Genomic DNA, 17,568 nt, shown 5'->3' with positions numbered 1-17,568 from the left:
AAAAAGGGGGGGGGGTCCACATAAACATTTTGTAATTCCTCCACTGTTCACAACATTTGGATGTAAATACCCTCAAATTAAAGCTGGGAGTCTGCACTTTCAGCTCACTTTCATTATTTAATGTCAACTCCAATATGCTGTGGTAGACAGCTAAAATAATAACAACTTGGTCAATGTTCAAATATTTATGGACCTGACCGTAGGTTCTGGATGGCAGGAAGCTTGGTCCCAGTGATGTACGGTTACTGTCAGATGCCAAGCAGTTGGCATACAATGTGGTGATGCAACTGGTCAGGATGCTCTCGATGGTACAGCTGTAGAACTTTTGTGGATCTGGAGACCCGTGCCAAATCTTTTCAGTCTCCTGAGGAGGAAAAGGTGTTGTCTTGCCCTCTTTACGACTGTCTTGGTATGTTTGGACCATGATAGTTTGTTGTGGATAAGGGCACCAAGGAACTTGAATCTCTCGACCCGCTCCACTAAAGCCCCGTCAATGTTAATGGGGGCGTGTTCGGCCCGCCTTTCCCTGTAGTCCATAATCAACTCCTTTGTCTTGCTCACATTGAGGGAGAGGTTGTTGTCCGGGCACCACACTGCCAGGCTTCTGACCTCCTCCCTATAGGCTGTCTCATCATTGTCAGTGATCAGGCTTACCACTATTGTGTCATCAGCAAACTTAATGAATGTGTTGGATTCGTGTTTGGCCATGCAGTCATGGGTGAACAGGGAGTACAGGAGGGGACTAAGCGCGCACTCCTGAGGGGCCCCAGTATTGAGGATCAGTGTGGCAGATGTTTTGCTACCTATCCTTACCACCTGGGGTGCGGCCCGTGGTAAGGGTAGGTAAACAGGGAACCCAGGGTCCTTAGCTATGATGAGCTTCGAGGGCACTGTAGTATTGAAAACTGAGCTGTAGTCATTGAACAGCATTCTCACATAGGTGTTATTTTTGTTCAGGTGGGAAAGGGCAATGTGGAGTGCGTTTTAGATTGCATCATCTGTGGATCTGTTGGCGCGGTATGCAAATTGGAGTCGGTCTATAGTTTCTGGGATGATGGTGTTGATGTGAGCCATGACCAGCCTTTCAAATTACTGCATGGCTCTTTATTTACCCCAATGTTTGTAAACAAAGTAAATGTAAACAAACACTGTACAGTCTAAAACATATTTAAAACAATAATTTTGATACAGCATCAAGCATTCGTGGCATCCGTAGCTCTGTCTACCAATTTGAGAGTGACATTTCTCCAGCCCCTCCCTCAGCTTTTTACCAAAACAACAGTGGCTGTGATCACACTTTGTTATCGTTTCAACTTCTGATTGGCCCTAGATGGTCCTTCTGATGTTGGAACAGTAGTATGAGACAAGGGCCGGGTTTCAATTCAAGACACATTATAACGCAGCACACTGTAACAGACTTTTTGAGTCGACATGTGCAATGTTTACCATGAATGCGATCTCTGCAAATGCCGGTTGAAAATGCCTTTAAACAGTGCATTGTCAGCTGTGTGCCCTGCAGTATACTGCACATTGGATTGAATCCTGATCAAGGAGTCCCAGAGAGAGACTACATCTTCTAGTGTTCATGTTAATGATGTTCTCACTGTCTTCCATCTACTCTACATGTTTACAGTTAACCTCTGGGACCAGAATAGTAAGTACAGTCTTCAGATCATCACTTTGATAACATTATTTGAACCACAAAAGTAACATTTTCTTTAATTTACTGACTCCAAGTAGGAAAACACTTTAAGAAGGTTATTTTGAGCATATTGAAGATCTTCCTTCTGATGTTGGAACAGTGTTATGATACAAGGAGTCCCAGAGAGAGACTACATCTTCTAGTGTTCATGTTAATGATGTTCTCACTGTCTTCCATCTACTCTACATGTTTACAGATCACCTCACTAGGAAGCTAAGTAAGTAGTGTCTTCAGATCATCACTTTGCTAGAATTATGTCAACCATTTTATGTTTTTAACATTTGAACTGTAATCCAGGTCATTTGGTTCTGCTATTAGGTGAAGCACATGGATATTCACATTAATCCATTTTAAAAATAACAAAATATCTGACATTGTATTCCCATTTCAACTTTGCTGTACTTTCAATGAGTTGAAAGTGCAGTGACATTTGGGTGACAACCAAACAAAAAAATCTAACATTGTTTTTCCACTGTAATTTGGTTGTGCTTTTGGATGGTTGATAACATAGTGATAACACATTGGAAATTCAACTAACTTTTGCCAGTCTTTACATATACTGTAGGTTGTAATCTCATTGATCAACATCTCAACCAAATATTACCCAAATATCCACGTTGAGATTACGTAGTTTGCCCAGTGGGTAGTTTCAGATGGACCAGGATCACTGATAGACCAGTCACATTTATTTAATGAAATTAAGAAGTGGTGGGTAGAATATCTTCATTGGAGAAGTTGTCTCACAGAGGTACGCTGGACTCATTTAGGTGGTGGAACTCAAATAGGATTTGTGATGTTAGTGAAGTGATATGAGACAAGGAGTCCCAGAGAGAGACTACATCTTCTAGTGTTCATGTTAATGATGTTCTCACTGTCTTCCATCTACTCTACATGTTTACAGTTGACCTCACTGGGAAGCTAGGTAAGTTGTGTCTTCAGATCATCACCGTACTAGCATTATGTAAACCAATGCCTCTTCCATGTAACTTCTAAAGAAGTGGAAAACACATAATGTTGTTTACATTAATGTTCCCTGACTTGTATCATATTATCTATGTCTACAGAGGTTGAAAACAATCCCATCAGTAAACTGGGTAAGTATTGTCCTTCATATCTCAGGATCTTCAGATCACAGATTGATGTTATAGAACAGGATGTGTTGAGGCTGTAGAGGCCCACTAGACTAGAGAGAGGTAGAATCTTATACACCTGGATCACTGATGGGCCAGTCATATTTAATAAATGAAAGAAAGAAGGGGTGGTGGGATAGAATATCTTCATTGGACAACTGGGTAAGTAGTGTCCTTCATATCTCTGATACACCTGGATCACTGATGGACCAGTCACATTTAATAAATTAATTTAAGAAGTGGTGGTAGGATAGAATATCTTCATTGGAGAAGTTGCCTTACAGAGTTACGCTGGACTCAATTAGGTGGTGGAAGTCAATTAGTATTTGTGACATTAGAGAAGTGATATGAGACAAGGAGTCTCAGATCATCACTTTGACAGAATTATGTGAACCATTTAATAAAGGCTATTCGTAATCCAATTCAAAACTTATGTTGAGGCCCCAAGGTATGTGATATCGCCGATCAGAACAAAAATAGTCAGATTTAAACAGAAAACATAATGGTGTATAGTAGCATTTTTTTTAGTTCATGTATGGTCAAGACTAGTATGGTAACTCCAATACCTGAGACCTAGCTGACCCATAATGTATGGTAACTCCAAAACCTGAGTCCTAGCTAACCCTTAATGTATGGTAACTCCATACCTGAGTCCTAGCTGACCCATAATGTATGGTAACTCCATACCTGAGTCCTAGCTGACCCATAATGTATGGTAACTCCATACCTGAGTCCTAGCTGACCCATAATGTATGGTAACTCCAATACCTGAGTCCAAGCTGACCCATAATGTATGGTAACTCCAATACCTGAGACCTAGCTGACCCATAATGTATGGTAACTCCATACCTGAGTCCAAGCTGACCCATAATGTATGGTAACTCCAATACCTGAGTCCTAGCTGACCCATAATGTATGGTAACTCCATACCTGAGACCTAGCTGAATTTACTATTTTGCCAAGGCAACGGCTTCTCTTCCAGGGTTTCCAAACTCAAAACAAAAACAACAATAAAAGCCATACTATACATAACACTATAAAATACAAAATAAATAAAAATGTCTGTCTCTTCACAGTCCCCCATTGTGCCGCAAGATTTTTAATTTTTTAACCAGGTAGACTAGTTGAGAACAAGTTCTCATTTGCAACTGCAACCTGGCCAAAATAAAGCAAAGCAGTGTGACAGACAACAACACAGAGTTACACATGGAGTAAACAACAAGCCAATAACACAAACAAGTCAATGACAGAGTAGAAAAAAGAAAGTCTATGTACAGTGTGTGCAAAAGGCATGAGGAGGTAGGCAATAAGTAGGCCATAGGATTGAATAGTTACAATTTAGCAGATTAACACTGGAGTGATAAATGAGCAGATGATGATGTGCAAGTAGAGATATTGGTGTGCAAAAGAGCAGAAAAGTAAATAAAATACAAACAGTATGGGGTTGAGTTAGGTAGATTGGGTGGGCTATTTACAGATAGACTATGTACAGCTGCAGCGATCGGTTAGCTGCTCAGATAGTTGATGTTTAAAGTTGGTGAGGGAAATAAAAGTCTCCAACTTCAGCGATTTTTGCAATTTGTTCCAGTCACTGGCAGCAGACAACTGGAAGGAAAGGCGACCAAATGAGGTGTTGGCTTTGGGGATGATCAGTGAGATATACCTGTTGGAACATGTGCAATGGGTGGGTGTTGTTATCGTGACCAGTGAACTGAAATAAGGCGGAGCTTTACCTAGCATAGACTTATAGATGACCTGGAGCCAGTGGGTCTGGTGACGAATATGTAGTGAGGGCCAGCCGACTAGAGCATACAGGTCACAGTGGTGGGTGGTATAAGGTGATTTGGTAACAAAACGGATGGCACTGTGATAGACTGTATCCAGTTTGCTGAGTAGAGTGTTGGAAGCTATTTTGTAGATGACATTGCCGAAGTCGAGGATCGGTAGGATAGTCAGTTTTACTAGGGGAAGTTTGGTGGCAGGAGTGAAGGAGGCTTTGTTGCGAAATAGAAAGCCGATTCTAGATTTGATTTTGGATTGGAGATGTTTAATATGAGTCTGGAAGGAGAGTTTACAGTTTAGCCAGACACCGAGGTATTTACAGTTGTCCAAATATTCTAGGTCGGAACCGCCCAGGGTGATGATGATTCTTTGACTTCCGGCGCCGACAGAGATGGCCGCCTCTCTTCGCGTTCCTAGGAAACTATGCAGTTTTTTGTTTTTTTTACGTTTTATTTATTTTATTTCTTACATTAGTACCCCAGGTCATCTTAGGTTTCATTACATACAGTCGAGAAGAACTACTGAATATAAGATCAGCGTCAACTCACCATCAGTACGACCAAGAATATGATTTTCACGAAGCGGATCCTGTGTTCTGCCTTTCAACCAGGACAACGGAATGGATCCCATGCGGCGACCCAAAAAAACGACTCCGTAAAAGAGGGAACCGAGGCGGTCTTCTGGTCAGACTCCGGAGACGGGCACATCGTGCACCACTCCCTAGCATTCTTCTCGCCAATGTCCAGTCTCTTGACAACAAGGTTGATGAAATCCGAGCAAGGGTAGCATTCCAGAGGGACATCAGAGACTGTAACGTTCTTTGCTTCACGGAAACATGGCTCACTGGAGAGACGCTATCGAAGGCGGTCCAGCCAGTGGGTTTCTCCACGCATCGCCCCGACAGAAACAAACATCTTTCTGGTAAGAAGAGGGGCGGGGGCGTATGCCTTATGGCTAACGAGACATGGTGTGATGAAAGAAACATACAGGAACTCAAATCCTTCTGTTCACCTGATTTAGAATTCCTCACAATCAAATGTCGACCACATTATCTACCAAGAGAATTCTCTTCGATTATAATCACAGCCGTATATATCCCCCACCAAGCAGACACATCTATGGCTCTGAACAAACTTTATTTAACTCTTTGCAAACTGGAATCCATTTATCCGGAGGCTGCATTCATTGTAGCTGGGGATTTTAACAAGGCTAATCTGAAAACAAGACTCCCTAAATTTTATCAGCATATCGATTGCGCAACCAGGGGTGGAAAAACCTTGGATCATTGTTACTCTAACTATCCGCAACGCATATAAGGCCCTGCCCTGCCCTCCTTTCGGAAAAGCTGACCACGACTCCATTTTGTTGATCCCTGCCTACAGACAGAAACTAAAAAAAGAAGCTCCCACGCTGAGGTCTGTTCAACGCTGGTCTGACCAAGCTGATTCCACACTCCAAGACTGCTTCCATCACGTGGACTGGGAGATGTTTCGTATTGCGTCAGATAACAACATTGACGAATACGCTGATTCGGTGTGCGAATCTCTGTCGGCGTACTTCCGGCGCCGACAGAGATGGCCGCCTCGCTTCGCGTTCCTAGGAAACTATGCAGTTTTGTTTTTTTACGTGTTATTTCTTACATTAGTACCCCAGGTCATCTTAGGTTTCATTACATACAGTCGAGAAGAACTACTGAATATAAGATCAGTGTCAACTCACCATCAGTACGACCAAGAATATGTTTTTCGCGATGCGGATCCTGTGTTCTGCCTTACAAACAGGACAACGGAGTGGATTCCATGCAGCGACCCAAAAAAACGACTCCAAAAAAGAGGGAAACGAGGTGGTCTTCTGGTCAGACTCCGGAGACGGGCACACCGTGCACCACTCCCTAGCATTCTTCTTGCCAATGTCCAGTCTCTTGACAACAAGGTTGATGAAATCCGAGCAAGGGTAGCATTCCAGAGGGACATCAGAGACTGTAACGTTCTTTGCTTCACGGAAACATGGCTCACTGGAGAGACGCTATCCGAGGCGGTGCAGCCAACGGGTTTCTCCACGCATCGCGCCGACAGAAACAAACATCTTTCTGGTAAGAAGAGGGGCGGGGGCGTATGCCTTATGGCTAACGTGACATGGTGTGATGAAAGAAACATACAGGAACTCAAATCCTTCTGTTCACCTGATTTAGAATTCCTCACAATCAAATGTAGACCGCATTATCTACCAAGAGAATTCTCTTCGATTATAATCACAGCCGTAAATATCCCCCCCCCCAAGCAGACACATCAATGGCTCTGAACGAACTTTATTTAACTCTCTGCAAATTGGAAACGATTTATCCGGAGGCTGCATTCATTGTAGCTGGGGATTTTAACAAGGCGAATCTGAAAACAAGACTCCCTAAATTTTATCAGCGTATCGATTGCGCAACCAGGGGTGGAAAGACCTTGGATCATTGTTACTCTAACTTCTGCGACGCATATAAGGCCCTGCCCCGCCCCCCCTTTCGGAAAAGCTGACCACGACTCCATTTTGTTGATCCCTGCCTACAGACAGAAACTAAAACAAGAGGCTCCCACGCTGAGGTCTGTCCAACGCTGGTCTGACCAAGCTGACTCCACACTCCAAGACTGCTTCCATCACGTGGACTGGGACATGTTTCGTATTGCGTCAGATAACAAAATTGACAAATACGCTGATTCGGTGTGCGAGTTCATTCGAACGTGCGTTGAAGATGTTGTTCCCATAGCAACAATTAAATCATTCCCTAACCAGAAACCGTGGATTGATGGCAGCATTCGTGTGAAACTGAAAGCGCGAACCACTGCTTTAATCAGGGCAAGGTGTCTGGTAACATGACCGAATACAAACAGTGCAGCTATTCCCTCCGCAAGGCTATCAAACAAGCTAAGCGTCAGTACAGAGACAAAGTAGAATCTCAATTCAACGGCTCAGACACAAGAGGCATGTGGCAGGGTCTACAGTCAATCACGGACTACAAGAAGAAAACCAGCCCAGTCACGGACCAGGATGTCTTGCTCCCAGGCAGACTAAATAACTTTTTTGCCCGCTTTGAGGACAATACAGTGCCACTGACACGGCCTGCAACGAAAACATGCGGACTTTCCTTCACTGCAGCCGAGGTGAGTAAGACATTTAAACGTGTTAACCCTCGCAAGGCTGCAGGCCCAGACGGCATCCCCAGCCGCGCCCTCAGAGCATGCGCAGACCAGCTGGCCGGTGTGTTTACGGACATATTCAATCAATCCCTATACCAGTCTGCTGTTCCCACATGCTTCAAGAGGGCCACCATTGTTCCTGTTCCCAAGAAAGCTAAGGTAACTGAGCTAAACGACTACCGCCCCGTAGCACTCACTTCCGTCATCATGAAGTGCTTTGAGAGACTAGTCAAGGACCATATCACCTCCACTGTACCTGACACCCTAGACCCACTCCAATTTGCTTACCGCCCAAATAGGTCCACAGACGATGCAATCTCAACCACACTGCACACTGCCCTAACCCATCTGGACAAGAGGAATACCTATGTGAGAATGCTGTTCATTGACTACAGCTCGTCATTCAACACCATAGTACCCTCCAAGCTCATCATCAAGCTCGAGACCCTGGGTCTCGACCCCGCCCTGTGCAACTGGGTACTGGACTTCCTGATGGGCCGCCCCCAGGTGGTGAGGGTAGGCAACAACATCTCCACCTCGCTGATCCTCAACACTGGGGCCCCACAAGGGTGCGTTCTGAGCCCTCTCCTGTACTCCCTGTTCACCCACGACATCGTGGCCACGCACGCCTCCAACTCAATCATCAAGTTTGCGGACGACACAACAGTGGTAGGCTTGATTACCAACAACGACGAGACGCCCCACTGGGAGGAGGTGAGGGCCCTCGGAGTGTGGTGTCAGGAAAATAACCTCACACTCAACGTCAACAAAACTAAGGAGATGATTGTGGACTTCAGGAAACAGCAGAGGGAACACCCCCCTATCCACATCGATGGAACAGTAGTGGAGAGGGTAGCAAGTTTTAAGTTCCTCGGCATACACATCACAGACAAACTGAATTGGTCCACTCACACAGACAGTATCGTGAAGAAGGCGCAGCAGCGCCTCTTCAACCTCAGGAGGCTGAAGAAATTCGGCTTGTCACCAAAAGCACTCACAAACTTCTACAGATGCACAATCGAGGGCATCCTGGCGGGCTGCATCACCGCCTGGTACGGCAACTGCTCCGCCCACAACCGTAAGGCTCTCCAGAGGGTAGTGAGGTCTGCACAACGCATCACCGGGGGCAAACTACCTGCCCTCCAGGACACCTACACCACCCGATGTTACAGGAAGGCCATAAAGATCATCAAGGACAACAACCACCCGAGCCACTGCCTGTTCACCCCGCTATCATCCAGAAGGCGAGGTCAGTACAGGTGCATCAAAGCTGGGAGGGAGAGACTGAAAAACAGCTTCTATCTCAAGACCATCAGACTGTTAAACAGCCACCACTAACATTGAGTGGCTGCTGCCAACACACTGACACTGACACTGACTCAACTCCAGCCACTTTAATAATGGGAATTGATGGGAAATGATGTAAAATATATCACTAGCCACTTTAAACAATGCTACCTAATATAATGTTACATACCCTACATTATTCATCTCATATGCATGCGTATATACTGTACTCTATATCATCTACTGCATCCTTATGTAATACATGTATCACTAGCCACTTTAACTATGCCACTTTGTTTACATACTCATCTCATATGTATATACTGTACTCGATACCATCTACTGTATCTTGCCTATGCCGCTCTGTACCATCACTCATTCATATATCTTTATGTACATATTCTTTATCCCCTTACACTGTGTATAAGACAGTAGTTTTGGAATTGTTAGTTAGATTACTTGTTGGTTATTACTACATTGTCGGAACTAGAAGCACAAGCATTTCGCTACACTCGCATTAACATCTGCTAACCATGTGTATGTGACAAATAAAATTTGATTTGATTTTGCTAGTCGGGCGGGTGCGGGCAGTGAACGGTTGATATGCATGCATTTGGTTTTACTGGCGTTTAAGAGCAATTGGATGCCATGTAAGGACTGTTGTATGGCATTGAAGCTCGTTTGGAGGTTAGTTAGCACAGTGTCCAAGGAAGGGCCAGAAGTATACAGAATGGTGTCATCTGCGTGGAGGTGGATCAGGGAATCGCCTGCAGCAAGAGCAACATCTTTGATATATACAGAGAAAAGAGTCAGCCCGAGAATTGAACCCTGTGGTACCCCCATAGAGACTGCCAGAGGTCCGGACAACATGCCCTCCGATTTGATACACAGAACTCTGTCTGCAAAGTAGTTGGTGAACCAGGCAAGGCAGTCATTAAAAACCAAGGCTATTGAGTCTGCCGAATAAGAATACGGTGATTGACAGAGTCGAAAGCCTTGGCCAGGTCGATGACGACGGCTGCACAGTACTGTCTTTTATCAATGGTGGTTTTGATATTGTTTAGTACCTTGAGCGTGGCTGAGGTGCACCCGTGACCGGCTCGGAAGCCGGATTGCACAGCGGAGAAGGTACGGTGGGATTTAAAATGGTCAGTGATCTGTTTGTTAACTTGGCTTTCGAAGACTTTAGATAGGCAGGGCAGGATGGATATAGGTCTGTAACAGTTTGGGTCTACGGTGTCACCCCCTTTGAAGAGGGGGACGACCGCGGCAACTTTCCAGTCCTTGGGGATCTCAGATGATACGAAAGTGAGGTTGAACAGGCTGGTAATAGGGGTTGCAACAATGGCGGCGGACAGTTTTAGAAGGAGAGGGTCCAGATTGTCTAGCCCAGCTGATTTGTACGGGTCCAGGTTTTGCAGCTCTTTCAGAACGTCAGCTGTCCGAATACGGGTGAAGGAGAAGCTGGGGAGGCTTGGGCGAGTAGCTGCGGGGGGGGGGGGTGTTAGCTGTTGGCCTGGGTTGGAGTAGCCAGGAAGAAGGCATGGCCAGCCATTGAGAAATGCTTCTTGAAATTTTCGATTATCATGGATTTATCAGTGGTGACCGTGTTACCTAGCCTCAGTGCAGTGGGCAGCTGGGAGGAGGTGCTCTTGTTTTCCATGGACTTTGCAGTGTCCCAAAACATTTTGGAGTTAGAGCTACAGGATGTGAATTTCTGCAAGATAAAAAATGAAGCCTTTGCTTTCCTGACTGACTGCGTGTATTGGTTCCTGACTTCCCTGAACAGTTGCATATCGTGGCCACTATATGATGCTATGGCAGTCCGCCACAGGATGTTTTTGTGCTGGTCAAGGTCAGTCAGGTCTGGAGTGAACCAAGGACTATAACTGTTCTTCGTTCTGCATTTTTTCAACGGGGCATGCTTATCTAACTAAGATGGTGAGGAAATTACTTTTAAAGAATGACCAGGCATCCTCCCAGGATACCCGGGCCAGGTCGATTAGAAAGGTCTGCTCACAGAAGTGTTTTAGGGAGCGTTTGACAGTGATGAGGGGTGGTCGTTTGATCGCGGACCCATAGCGGATACAGGTAATGAGGCAGTGATCGCTGAGATCCTGATTGAAAACATCGGAGGTGTATTTGGAGGGCAAGTTGGTCAGGATTATGTCTATAAGGGTGCCCATGTTTACGGATTTAGGATTGTACCTGGTGGGTTCCTTGGTGATTTGTGTGAGATTGAGGGCATCTAGCTTAGATTGTAGGACTGCCGGGATGTTAAGCATATCCCAGTTTTGGTCACCTAACAGAACGAACTCTGAAGCTAGATGGGGGGCGATCAATTCACAAATGGTGTCCAGGGCACAGCTGGGAGCAGAGGGGGGTTGATAGCAGGCGGCAACACTGAGAGACTTATTTCTGGAGAGGTTAATTTTTCAAATTAGAAGTTCAAACTGTTTGGGTATCGACCTGGAAAGTATGACAGAACTTTGCAGGCTATCTCTGCAGTAGATTGCAACTCCTCCACCTTTGGCAGTTCTATCTTGATGGAAAATGTTGTAGCTGGGTATGTATATCTCAGAATTGTTGGTGGCCTTCCTAAGCCAGGATTCCGACACGGCAAGGACATCAGGGTTGGCGGGGTGTGCTAAAGCAGTGAGTAAAACAAACTTAGGGAGGAGGCTTCTGATGTTGACATGCATGAAACCAAGGTTTTTTCGATCACAGAAGTCAACAAATGAGGGCGCCTGGGGTAACGCAGGGCCTGGGTTTACCTCCACATCACCCGAGGAACAGAGGAGGAGTAGGATGAGGGTACGGCTAAAGGCTATCAAAACTGGTCGCCTAGAGCGTTGGGGACAAAGAATAAAAGGAGCAGATTTCTGGGCGTGGTAGAATAGATTCAGGGCATAATGTGCAGACAGGGGTGTGGTGGGGTGCGGGTACAGCGGAGATAAGCCCAGGCACTGAGTGATGATAAGAGAGGTTGTATCCCTGGATAAGCTGGTTATAATGGGGGAGGTCACCGCATGTGTGGGAGGTGGGACAAAGGAGTTATCAGAGGTATAATGAGTGGAACTAGGGGCTCCATTGTAAACTAAAACAATGATAACTAACCTAAACAACAGTATACAAGGCATATTTGCATATGAGAGAGACATACAGTGAGGCATAAAGTAATCACAAGTGTTGATTTGGAGAGCTAGCTTAGACAATAACGGATGAGAGAACAAAAGCTAATCAGCTAAAACAACAACAGGTAAAATGGCGATGAATGGGCAGAGGGTTGGTTAACTACACACAGAGCCTGAGTTCACGGCTGGGGCCGGCAGATAAACAAAAAAACAAAAACAAAAAAAACAACAGAACGGAGTACCATGTTACTGGACAGTCCAGCGGGCATCAGCTATGTAGCCAAGTGATCATAGGGTCCAGGGGGCAGCAATAGATGGAGCCGGGAAGCTGCGGAGTAGTTGTTACTAGCACGTGGGTGACACAGTGTTTAAAGTTAGTAGCCCGGGGCTAGTAGAAGCGTCTGCACCGACGTCCGACGGAGGCCGGTTGAAGGCACAGCGGATGGAGTATTCGTCGGCAGACCTGTCGTGGTGGTGCGGCGGGGCGCAGTGTCGACTAAGGATCCAAGCCAGATGGCAAAAGAGGTGTTGTAGTAATTTAGTTTGCTAGCCGGGAGATGCGCCTGGCTCACGGTTAACTGGTGCTAGCTTCGGGGCTGGGGCAGTAGCCACTATAGCCGTGTTAGGGTGGAGTCCGGGTGAACAACTGAGCAGGCCGGGAGGTGGGCCTCAGGGATAGCTTCGGTACTGGGTAACCTGGTGGGTGCTAGATAGCTGTGAAGATCAGGAGAATGGTCCAGGGATTATGGCAGGAATCCGGCGTTGTTGTTGTAAAAAGAAAATTGGGGTGGTACCTGTGCAGAAGGTAAAGGCCGCTAGCAGTGGCTAACAATTTCTAAATAGCTTGTAGCTAATTAGCTGGTTAGCTTCTGATGGCTATGTGGTTCTTGCTATAAGGTCTAAAAATTACGAATAATAGCGGTTCTGTATCACATTGGGTGAGGCAGGTTACTGGAAGGTACAGTGGGGAGAACAAGTATTTGATACACTGCCGATTTTGCAGGTTTTCCTACTTACAGAGCATGTAGAGGTCTGTAATTTTTATCATAGGTACACTTCAACGGTGAGAGACGGAAGCTAAAACAAAAATATAGAAAATCACATTGTATGATTTTTAAGTAATTAATTTGTATTTTATTGCATGACATAAGTATTTGATCACCTACCACCCAGTAACAATTCTGGCTCTCACAGACCTGTTAGTTTTTCTTTAAGAAGCCCTCCTGTTCTCCACTCATTACCTGTATTCACTGCACCTGTTTGAACTCGTTACCTGTATAAAAGACACCTGTCCACACACTCAATCAAACAGACTCCAACCTCTCCACAATGGCCAAGACCAGAGAGCTGTGTAAGGACATCAGGGATAAAATTGTAGACCTGCACAAGGCTGGGATGGGCTACAGGACAATAGGCAAGCAGCTTGGTGAGAAGGCAACAACTGTTGGTGCAATTATTAGGAAATGGAAGAAGTTCAAGATGACTGTCGATCACCTTCGGTCTGGGGCTCCATGCAAGATCTCACCTCGTGGGGCATCAATGATCATGAGGAAGGTGAGGTATCAGCCCAGAACTACACGGCAGACCTGGTCAATGAACTGAAGAGAGCTGGGACCACAGTCTCAAAGAAAACCATGAGTAACACACTACGCCGTCATGGATTCAAATCCTGCAGCTCACGCAAGGTCCCCCTGCTCAATCCAGTGCATGTCCATGCCCGTCTGAAGTTTGCCAATTACCATCTGGATGATCCGGAGGAGGAATGGGAGATGGTCATGTGGTCTGATGAGACAAAAATAGAGCTTTTTGGTCTAAACTCCACACGCCGTGTTTGGAAGAAGAAGAAGGATGAGTACAACCCCAAGAACCCCATCCCAACCATGAATTATAGAAGTGGAAACATCATTCTTTGGGGATGCGTTTCTGCAAAGGGGACAGGACGACAGCTCTGTATTGAGGGGAGGATGGATGGGGCCATGTATCGCGAGATCTTGGCCAACAACCACCTTCCCTCAGTAAGAGCATTGAAGATGGGTCGTGGCTGGGTCTTCCAGCATGACAACGACCGGAAACACACAGCCAGGGCAACTAAGGAGTGGCTCCGTAAGAAACATCTCTAGGTCCTGGAGTGGCCTAGCCAGTCTCCAGACCTGAACCCAATCGAAAATCTTTGGAGGGAGCTGATAGTCCGTATTTCCCAGTGACAGCCCCGAAACCTGAAAGATCTGGAGAAGGTCTATATGGAGGAGTGGGCCAAAATCCCTGCTGCAGTGTGTGTAAACCTGGTCAAGAACTACAGGAAACGTATGATCTCTGTAATTGCAAACAAAGCTTTCTGTACCAAATGTTAAGTTCTGCTTTTCTGATGTATCAAATAATTATGTCACGCAATAAAATGCAAATTAATTACTTAAAAATCATACAATGTGATTTTCTGCATTTTAGTTTCTCACAGTTGGTGTACCTATGATAAAAATGACAGACCTCTACATGCTTTGTAAGTAGGAAAACCTGCAAAATCGGCAGTGTATAAAATACTTGTTCTCCCCACTGTATAATTGAGCTAAAATGGAGAAGAGATTGACAATAACATTGAAATATAAAGAAATGTATATAAATATATACAAAAAAGACGAACAAATACAAAAGTACACGAGAGAGACCAAATACGTCTGCACTGCTACGCTCTTTTATCTGTTTTTGGTGTTCACTTGAGTTAACTGGGGTGGCAAACAGTTCCATGTAGTCCACTGGGGGGACGATGACTCATATTAATGACTGGAACGGAGCAAATGGAATGTCAACAAACAACTGGAAACCATGTGTTGGATGTATTTGATACCATTTCACTTCTGCTCCAGCTTTTACCATGAGCCTGTTCTCCCCAATTAAGGTGCCACAAACTTCCTGTGATGTAGTCATGGCTTTATTTAATACTCTGTATTTCCCAGCCTCTGTTCTGGCCCTGGGGACTGTGAGTCATCCCGATGAGAACCAGGGACAAAGTTTCTTCTCTTGTTAATTTTAGTTGATCCTGCAACTCAGGAAGATACTCTTTGGTCCACCTCTTCCAGAACAAGTCTGACATATGCTGAGAGTACAAACCATTAGGAACACTTTCCTAATATTGAGTTGCACCCCCTTTTGCCTCAATTCGTTAGGGCATGGACTCTACAAGGTGTCGAAAGGGATGCTTTTCCATGTTGACACCAATGCTTCCCACAGATGTGTCAAGTTGGCTGGATATCCTTTGGTGGTGGACCATTCTTGATACACATGGAAAACTGTTGAGAAACCAACACTTGACTCATCTGATGTTAATATATAGACCTGTATCCCTTTCTTTTTTCCCCAAAACAATTGAGCGTGCTATCTCTGATTACCTCTCTCGTTATCACTCTCAGAACAGTCTTCTTGACCCTAACCAGTCAGGCTTCAAGACGGGTCACTCAACCGAGACTGCTCTTCTTTATGTCATGGAGGTACTCCGCAATGCCAAAGTGGACTCTCTCTCATCTTTTCTCATCCTCCTAGATCTATCCACTGCCTTCGACACTGGGAACCATCAGTGGAGAGGATCTGTGTCTGCACTATGTTCTCGCACTAATGGGGTGTCCCCCAGGGCTCTGTTCTAGTTCCTCTTCTCTCTATACACCAAGTCACTTGGCTCCGTCATATCCTCACACCTCTCCATCACAATTGACAACTCCACAGTGTCGCCCTCCCAGAGTGCAAAGAACCTTGACGTGAAGCACCCTGTCGTTCTCTGAAAACATCAAAGCAGTGACTCGCTCCTGCAGATTCCCGCTCTACAACATCCATACGACCATACCTCACACAGGAAGTGGCACAGGTTCTAATCCAGGCACTTGTCATCTCCCGTCTTTACTAATAGAAATCTCTGTTGACTGGGCTCTCTGCTTGTGCCATGAAACCCATGCAACTTATTTAGAATGCTACAGCCCAACTGGTTTTCAACTTTCCCAGGTTCTCCCATGTCAACCCGCTCCTCTGCACACTCCAATAGCTTCCAGTCAAATCTTGTATCCACTACAAGATCATGATGCTTGCCTACGTAGCAGCAATAGGAACTGCCCCTCCCTACATTCAGGTTATGAGCAAACCCTACACCCCAACCCGAGCACTCCGTTTTGCCACCTCTGGTCTCTTGGCCCTCCCACCCCTCCGGGAGCGCAACTCCCGCTCAGTCCAGTCCACACTCTTCTCTGTCCTGGCATCCCAATGGTGGAACCAGCTCCCCCTGAAGAGAGCAGCAGAGTTCCTGCCCATCTTCCGAAAGTACCTGAAAACCTTTCAATCACCCACCAGTGAATGTGCTTTTCAGATCAGTGCAGATCAGAGTGTGGACACATTTTGTTTATATTCTTTGCTAGTTAGCGAGTTATTGGCCTAGTTAACTGTGCGGGTCGTAAACAGAGCCCAGCATAGATAGAATAGAATAGCATAGATAGAATGCCTCTTCTGGTAAGTGGTCTGTGGTCTGTCCTGAATGGATATTTGTAACTTTATTGAGTCTGATTCAATGCACCATTGTACCTCAAGTGCTCTTTCTACTGGTAGCATGTTCTGATCCCAGTCCAGATCCTTTATCTCCTTTGCTTTCTCCTATTCAGGAATAGCGGCAACAACTTGACTGATCTATTTGTTCAGTCTAAAGCCTCCTTTAGAACACAAGGACGTGCATTCCTGAGTAAGTTCAGAGAAAATCCAGAGAAATCTCAGGTCTGTATCCTGCTCTGGAACTCTCACCTGGTGGAACATGACTTCAGTATCTGTCAAGAAGGCAACAGGCTCTTGGTGGAATCTGGACAAAACACCAATGATATGGTTTGTCAAGTCTGGACCCTGTAGAAGCTGAGCATTCAGTGATGTCTCTTGTTAGGTGGCTCCACAGTGTAATACCACCCTCAGACTGTGCTTCTTAGGATGATATACTCTCTGGTGAGGAATACACCAAAATATCTTGCTGCTGTCATTCTGTAAGTCTATTGGCTCCATCACTGCAAAGCCTTTGTCCAGGATGTCTGCCATGAAGTTGGTATAGTCTTTACAGGACCAGGGATTCTTTTTTATTTTTATTTTTATTTCACCTTTATTTAACCAGGTAGGCCAGTTGAGAACAAGTTCTCATTTGCAACTGCGACCTGGCCAAGATAAAGCATAGCAGTGTGAGCAGACAACACAGAGTTACACATGGAATAAACAATTAACAAGTCAATAACACAGTAGAAAACAAAGGGGGGAGTCTATATACAATGTGTGCAAAAGGCATGAGGAGGTAGGCGAATAATTACAATTTTGCAGATTAACACTGGAGTGATAAATGATCA

General features: G+C 45.3%; 1 protein-coding gene across 1 annotated transcript in view; it reads left to right on the top strand.

Annotated features, from left to right (window-relative positions):
* LOC112257357 (E3 ubiquitin-protein ligase TRIM38) overlaps window positions 1-17,568 on the top strand; it is a gene marked incomplete at its 5' end in the record, with an annotated part of 77,269 nt that overhangs the window by 47,974 nt on the left and 11,727 nt on the right. Inside the window, 4 exons of the mRNA XM_042313961.1 lie at window positions 1,634-1,654; window positions 1,899-1,919; window positions 2,604-2,624; window positions 2,767-2,796. Coding sequence (XP_042169895.1) covers window positions 1,634-1,654; window positions 1,899-1,919; window positions 2,604-2,624; window positions 2,767-2,796 — 93 coding nt within the window. The remainder of the gene's footprint in view (window positions 1-1,633; window positions 1,655-1,898; window positions 1,920-2,603; window positions 2,625-2,766; window positions 2,797-17,568) is intronic.

Source organism: Oncorhynchus tshawytscha, unplaced genomic scaffold (assembly GCF_018296145.1).
Source record: "Oncorhynchus tshawytscha isolate Ot180627B unplaced genomic scaffold, Otsh_v2.0 Un_contig_9171_pilon_pilon, whole genome shotgun sequence".
Lineage (NCBI taxonomy): Eukaryota > Metazoa > Chordata > Actinopteri > Salmoniformes > Salmonidae > Oncorhynchus > Oncorhynchus tshawytscha.
Note: the sequence above shows the minus strand (reverse complement) of the source record. Positions and strands in the feature narration are given on the sequence as shown.